This window comes from Cebus imitator, unplaced genomic scaffold, assembly GCF_001604975.1.
Source record: "Cebus imitator isolate Cc_AM_T3 unplaced genomic scaffold, Cebus_imitator-1.0 Scaffold415, whole genome shotgun sequence".
NCBI classification, from domain to species: domain Eukaryota; kingdom Metazoa; phylum Chordata; class Mammalia; order Primates; family Cebidae; genus Cebus; species Cebus imitator.
Genome location: NW_016107730.1, coordinates 1,194,113 through 1,201,285, shown reverse-complemented (window position 1 = coordinate 1,201,285; position 7,173 = coordinate 1,194,113). Strand labels below are relative to the sequence as shown.

The 7,173-nt window shown below is 56.5% G+C and overlaps 2 protein-coding genes across 7 annotated transcripts in view; both read right to left on the bottom strand.

Annotated features, from left to right (window-relative positions):
• Positions 1 to 7,173, bottom strand: part of ZNF385C (zinc finger protein 385C) — a 69,391-nt gene that overhangs the window by 11,212 nt on the left and 51,006 nt on the right. For 2 of the 6 annotated variants that reach the window (XM_017509435.2, XM_037731663.1), the window contains exon 3: positions 324 to 472. The exons of the other annotated variants lie outside the window; for them this stretch is intronic. In XM_017509435.2, coding sequence (XP_017364924.1) covers positions 324 to 472 — 149 coding nt within the window. The remainder of the gene's footprint in view (positions 1 to 323; positions 473 to 7,173) is intronic. 6 annotated transcript variants of the gene reach the window in all.
• CUNH17orf113 (chromosome unknown C17orf113 homolog) overlaps positions 822 to 7,173 on the bottom strand; it is a 14,560-nt gene continuing 8,208 nt past the window's right edge. Inside the window, exons 2-3 of the mRNA XM_017509433.2 lie at positions 5,699 to 6,434; positions 822 to 3,790 (exon numbers count right to left, since the gene is read on the bottom strand). Of these exons, the coding sequence (XP_017364922.1) occupies positions 2,306 to 3,790; positions 5,699 to 6,241 (2,028 nt within the window). The 5' untranslated portion in view covers positions 6,242 to 6,434 and the 3' untranslated portion in view covers positions 822 to 2,305. The remainder of the gene's footprint in view (positions 3,791 to 5,698; positions 6,435 to 7,173) is intronic.

Genomic DNA, 7,173 nt, shown 5'->3' with positions numbered 1-7,173 from the left:
CACACACACACACACACACACACACACACACACACAGAAGCTTGAGTGCAACGTACAGGCTAGAGGCCCTTGCAGGCCCAGCGGCTGTGATGGTGGGGTGGGGAGAAGGCTGACACCATCTTGTTCCCCAGCCTAAGAGGGAGTGGGGCCTTCTCCTAGGGTCCAAAATAGGGGTCCCTGTTTGGGGAGCACCTATCCCCTCAGGGGGATGTTGGAGAACAAGCTCCTGGTTAGACCCAGCTGCTGAGAGCCCCTCTGAGCCCACCTTCCGTGCCCACCCACCAGCTTGGCAGCATGCCCCCACCCGCCAGCCCAGCCCATACCGTGCTGAAGTTGGGGAAGAGACTGAGCGGGGCGGCACCATTGAAGTGGAAGGCGAGCAAGTGCTTGAAGTCCAGCGGGGGCTGCAGAGGCCGGGTGGGCAGGGGCAGGGAGGCCAGCAAGGGGCTGGGGGCGCTGGAGGCCGGGCCTGCTGCAGGAGGAAGAAGGGCAGGGTCTGAAATGGGCTCTCTCCTATCTCTGTAGCCAGAACAAGAGGCGGATGGACTTCTTGGTATGGAGCCAGGCAGAAACTTGTGTCTCTCTTCCCAGAGTGGCACCAGCCAGAGCCAGGGTGATTACAGCCCCATTCTCTGTGCCCTTCCTCCCCACAGCCGAGGAAGGAGAGGCAGGGAGTCCACAGTTCAAGGCTCCCAGCCCAGAGAGATGACCCTCCCACCCCTACTGTGGCAGCACACTGAACCCCAAGGCAGCCCAGCCAATAGAGAGACAGAGGAGTCTGAGCAGGCCCCTGATACACACACACCACCATGAGGACTGCATGATGCACTGGGTTTCCACTTTATCGCAAATTAAACTAAAACCCAGGGGTACTGGAAAAAGGACAGCCCTCTCCCTTCTCACTCTCTAACTATCCTTCCTCCCATCAGATCCCCAGGACTTTCACAGCCAGGGCTGACAGGAGGGAACGGGAACTCGTGGCTCTGAAGGGATGTGTCCCCAGCTCTGATGAGGTCTAAACTGCTTTCCCCAGGAGGAAATAAGCCAGCATCCCTGGGTTGGGCCTCAAGGCCAGTCTCAGAGGCGGCAGGTACAGCACTGTGGTTTTGCACTCTTTGGTCTTAAAGGTCTGAGGCAAGGGCAGGGGAGGGGTAGGGACTTGGAGAGCAACCAGACTTTGAGGAAGAAAAAATTAGGAAAAAAGAAAAAATCCAGCCCATCTGGGGCTTTTGTGAACCCTGTCGTTGCAAAACCAAAAGTAGTCCTTTGAGATGTTTGTGTAGTAACACTATGAAAGATAACATAGATTTATTTCACATTTGTCGGTTTTTATGTCCATACACACAGTTACACACAAAAAAAGGTAGGAGGCAGCCTATTGGTGAGGAGGGGAGGAAGGGAACCGCTATTCCCCGGAACCATTGTGCCCCTGACCCACCAGCTGTGTACAGAGAGGACGCTGTGCTGTGTGACAGAAACAAGTGCAGTCATCTACTCCCCAGTCATAGATGAAGAGAAGAGACACTGCCGGGAGTGGGGCTAAGAAACAGCCAAGGACAGGCCGGACGTGATGGCTCATGCCTGTAATCCCAGCACTTTGGGAGGCAGAGGCAGGCGGATCATGAGGTCAGGAGTTTAAGATCAGCCTGGCCAACATAGTGAAACCCCGTCTCTACTAAAAATACAAAAAATTAGCTAGGCATGGTGGTGGGTGCCTGCAGTCCCAGCCACTAGGGAGGCTGAGTCAGGAGAATCGCTTGAACCCAGGAGGCAGAGGTTGCAGTGAGCTGAGATGGCACCATTACACTCCAGCCTGGGGGACAGAGCAAGACTCTGTCTCAAAAAAAAAAAAAAAACCAAAAAACAAACAAACGACGAAGGACCAGTGGTGTCCTTTCAGCCACTCAATTCCCAAGACCCAATCTTCCTCCCGAAAGCCAAGAACTTCTATTATGGGGTGGGGGGAGCAAACTTGGGTCAAGTCCAGAAGGGAAAAGGGGGCAAGTCCAGAAGGGAAAAGGGTGAGCTACTCCTCATCTAACTGTGCAAAGGCCAGGAATTATTTCAGGTGCCCCAGATCCTAGCATCTCTGCCCACCCACCCAGGTCCCTCTTCTTTCACCCAGTCCCTTCCTCCACAGCCCACAGGGTGGGGTTGGTGGGACACTCCAGAAGGGTGGATGGGTGATCTCAGGCCCCTGGGAGGCCACAGATAGATCAGCTTGGGTGCAGCATGGTCACGTCTAGGTTGATCCTTAGAGTGCCCAGGGCCCCAGGAAGGCTGGGCCCAGAGAAGGAGGCCACCTTCAAGTGAGATGTGAAGCCAGGAAGCCTTCTCCCCACCCACTCTCTAAGAACTCCACTGCCAACCCGAAATCAAACTCGCGCAGCGGGGGCCCATCCACTGCGATCTTCACCACGTGGCCGCCCCGGCCTTCCCTAGCCCTGCTCTGCCCCCACCACCGCAGCTCCCGGCTGCGGCCGACCTTATCCAGCAGGCCAGCGCCCGCGGGCAGCGCCAAGGCCAAGGCTGCTAAGGCAGCGAAGTCAGGGAAGAGCTCGTGCAGCTCCGAGTGCGCGCACGCCAGCTGGGTGCACAGGGCCCGAGGGCCAAGCCGCCCAAGGCTGAACACCACGCGCTTGAACAGCGCGAAGTCTCCCAGAGCCCGCTGGCGCACCACCGCAGGCGCAAAGCCGCGCAGCAGCAACCGCAGCGCCCCCTCGCCATGCGCGCCCAGCTCCTCCGGTGCCTGTGGGTAGCGGCGAGGGTCAAAGATCGCCGCGAAGGCGGCCACAGCGTCCAGCGAAGGCCCGGGGTAGGAGTCCTGTAGGCCCTTCCGCATGGAGTCCAGGAAGGACCCCCGGAGCTGCTCCAAGCCCCGGACAGCGGCCTCGGAGTAACCCAGCAGCTCCACGCCGCGGTAGGTGTAGCGCCCGCTGTTGGTGTCCGGATCAGAGGATGCCAGCTCCTGCAGGAAGCTCTGGAGGCGGGCCCCACCTGAGCCGCGCTGAGCTTGGAGGGAGGCCGCAGCTGCCATCACCGAGGGCCGCAGCAAGGCCAAGTCCGGTTCTTCTGCCTGCATGACAAGGGAGAGCTTCTGCACAGAGGGCAGGGCATCCAGCAGCAGGTACGTGAAAGCCACAAAGGTGAACTGTCGCAGGGCCAGGGCCAGTGATCCCGCCACAGGGGAGGCCAGGGCTGCAGCCTCCAGGGTGGGCACCAGGCCAGGCCAGGCCTCTGCCACTGCTTCCACCACAGGCAGCAGGGAGGCCCAAGGCACTGGCCGAGGCCCTGCCAAGTCAATAGCTGCAAGGTCCAGTGCTGCCCGGAGCTCAGGGACCAAGTGGGAACTAGGGCCACCATGGAGGCGGAATAGGGCATCCAATATGCTCTCATATTGACCCAAGTAGGCAGGAGGCTCAGGATCTGTCCGGCCAGGGAGGCAGTGCAGCTCTGCCATCAGTGGGCAAGTGGCCCGGAGCTGTGGGCCCACACTCCCCAGGCGGCCACTGGGGAGGCTTGAACTGAGCCAGGCCAGCTTGGATGCAGATACACCGAAAGCCTGCAGGATGTCCAAGAGCTGGCCAGCAGTGGCCTCGCCCTCCTGTAGCTCCATACTGCCCAGGAAGGTAGTGGCGGGCTGGCCATCACAGGGGGACACCGAAGTGGCAAACAGGGCCAGGCTGTGTGACTCCGGCCAGTCCCTGGTCTCGTCCAACACCAGCCCCACATATGGGGATGCCTTCAGGCGCTGGCAGGCCTCTGTGTGCAAGACACTGGCAATGGCCACCTGGGACAGCCAGGAAGAGAAAGGGAAGGAGGACAGAATTAGGCTTGTCCTGAGAGGCGGAGGCAGGCAGTGCGGCCTTGAGGTCAGACAGACTTAGGGACTAATCCTGGCTTTGTCACTTACTGGCTGTGCTACCTCTGGCCAGTCACTTCACCTCTCTGAGCCTCAGTTTTCTCATCTCTACAACTCCTGGTCTCTCTAAGAGCAATCCTCCCACCCTGGCCTCCCATCACACCCTGTCTAGTCTTCTCAGCTCTTTTTTTTGAGAGAGTCTCGCATTGTTGCCCAGGCTGCAGTGCAGTGGCACGATCTTGGCTCACTGCAACCCCCGCCTCCCCGGTTCAAGTGATTCTCTGGCCTCAGCCTCCTGAGTAGCTGGGATTACAGGCATGTGCCATCAAGCCCAGCTAATTTTTGTATTTTCAGTAGAGACAGGGTTTAACCATGTTGGTCAGGATGGTCTTGATCTCCTGACCTGGCAATCCGCCCACCTCGGCCTCCCAAAGTGCTGGGACTACAGGTATGAGCCACTTCGCCCAGCCCTTCTCAGCTCTTATACCTGCTGTCAGCTAATACTAGCCCATATCTTCTCAAAGCATTGTTGTGAATTATCAATGTCAACTTTTGTTGCTGTAAAAGTGCTTTATGAACCATAAAGAGCTCTAGGAAAGCTAGTTTTTTCACTACTTTTCTATACATCACCCTAGTCTGCCTTATCCCTGGGGGGTCTCCCTCCCCTGTCCAGCTCAGGGATTAACTGATAGGCACACTAACTCCCAATTCCCAACCAGTTACCCTGGGTCCCAGCTGTGTGCTGTTTCTCTGTTTGTCATCTCTGTAGGATAAGATCCAACTCCCCCACCTCCAACCCAGCCCATAGGACTCACACAGTTAGCACCTAGGACAGAGCTACAATCTGCATGCCTCCAGGGGCCACGTGAGTGACACTGAGCTTGGAGAGGGCCAGGGATAAGCCAAAGGGCATGGGGAATTCCAGCACATCCCGCTCTGACAGCATGGAGACTTTGCTTTTCAATAAAGTCACAAATCTAGATTTTTATAGGTAATCTCCTGAGTTTTTTTTAAAGTTGAAAACAAATTTGAGCTTTTCAAAAACACTATGAAAACTAATTAAACAGGCTGGGCACAGAAAATAGCCCCAAAAGAAAACTAGGTCACAAGTCATTTCCATTTCCATTCCAGCACTTTTGGGGGGTCCAAGACAGGAGGATTGCTTGAGGCCGGGAGTTCAAGACCAGCCTGGGCAACGTAGTTAGACACCCATCTCTATGTAAAAAAAAAAAAAAAGTCTGGGCACAGTATCTCACGCCTATAATCCCAGCACTTTGGGAGGCTGAGGTGGGTGGATCACCTGAGGTCAAGAGTTCAAAACCAGCCTGGCCAATATGGTGAAACCCCATCTCTACTAAAAATACAAAAATTAGCCAGACATGGTGGCACACGCCTGTAATCCTAGCTACTAGGGAGGCTGAGGCAGGAGAATCACTTGAGCCAGGCAGGCAGAGGTTGCAGTGAGCTGAGATGGTTCTAGTGCACTCCGGCCTGGGCAACAGAATGAGACTCCTTCTAGGGAAAAAAATTAAATATATAAACAAATTAAATACATCTGTGTAATCAAGCCTCCCGGCCACCAGTTTGCAACGTCTCTTTCTGTGCCCACTAAGGTCAGGGCCTGGTCTGGCCTCTTTAGTGTTATACCCCTGCAGCTGGCCCAGCACCAGGCATACAGCAGGCCCTCAGGGAAGGTTCTGAAGGGTGAAGATATATGAATAAAATGCCCTAGCTGCTGCCCAAGGGCCTGGCATCCTGGGATGCTGGGGCTGTTCCCAGGTAGCTCAGTGTCCTCCCTCCCCAAGCCCTTCCCCCATACTTCTGGCTCTCACCCACCTGCATGTCCCTCACCCTCCTGGGACTGTAGTAATCGCCATGCTCTGTGCCCAGCAGTGCCTGGCACAGGTTGAACCTCTGCAGCTCAAGCAGGGCAGAGCAGCGGTCGACAGGCACATCCTCCTTAGCCATGCAGTACACGGTAGTCAGCACAGCCACTTTGGCCGGGTCTACCTCCACCTTGACGCCCCTGGAGGTGGGAGTTGTAGCCAGGCCTGGGTAGGGCCCTCTGCCCTCAGACTGGCCCTCAAAAGGGGGCTGGCCCTGGTTGACGGCCAGAGCCTGGCGGTGGGCTCCTGAGGTCACGTGGCGCAGCAGGGCGTGGCGCTGGAAGTTGTCAGTGCCCACGGTGAAGGCGTTTTCGGCTTTGCCATGCTTGTTCCGCACCAGGGCCTGGCGGCACTCGAGGCAGAACATCAGCTTCCGCTCATAGTCAAAGTCCAGCCAGGTAAACTCCTCTTTCCAGTGCTCGTTGAAGTAACGCTTACACTTTTTGTTGGAGTTGGAGGCCTCTCCTGCTGGTTTCTTCCCTGGGGGCACCATTCTTGCTCTCTGAGCGAGGAACCCCCAACCCCCACTTGAATGCTCTTGCCCCCCTGCCTCCCCCACACACAGAGGTACCTCCCTTGACAAAGGGAGTTGATGGGGAGGCAGGATGGGGGCAGCCCGCCAGGCTAAGAAGGCACATCCATCTAACTTAGCCTGGAGAGTTTACTCCTGCTCCGCTGGTAGGAGACTAGAGATGAAAGAGACAAGGGAGAGCGCCGTTAGGGGTCCATCATGGTGGCGGCGGTTTAGGGTGGAGTGGGAGTTCATGCTCCGCACAGAGTCCTCCCAGCTGAGGGGTGGAGGGACTCAATGGGGCAGGGGCTCTGGGCAGTGGGTGCAGTCATACAAAGGGCCCTGGAATGTTATCCAAAGCAGGGGAGGTGTGGGGACCCAGCCCCCTCCCAGGGTCTCTTTCCACCCAGGACAAGGCGCCGATTGCTCTGACTGCTGAAGCATTTCAGAGCTGGAGAGACTAGCATCACCTAGGCAACTGTATTTTGCAAGGGGAAAGCTGAGTCTAGAGACAGATAGTGGTTCTCAGGGCCCATGAGGAATTCATGGTGACCCAGGAGTAAAACTCAGAACTCTCAGCTCCTAGCCCAAAAGATGACCATGCCCTTCAGCCCACAGTCATCTATTTTATCAGGAGGAAATCAAGCCGGGCGTGGTGGCTCACTCCTGCAATCCCAGCACTTTAGGAGGTGGCTCAATTGAACCCAGGAGTTTAAGATCAGCCTGGGCAATGGCAAAACCTCACCTCTTAAAAAAAAAAAAATTAGCCAGGCATAGTAGTGCATGCCTATAGTCCCAGCTACTGGGGAGGCTGAGGCGGGATTGCTTGAGCCTGGGAGGCAAAGGTTGCAGTGAGCCATGAAGGCGCCACTGCACTCCAGCCTGGGTGACAGAGCTAGACCCTGTCTCAAAAA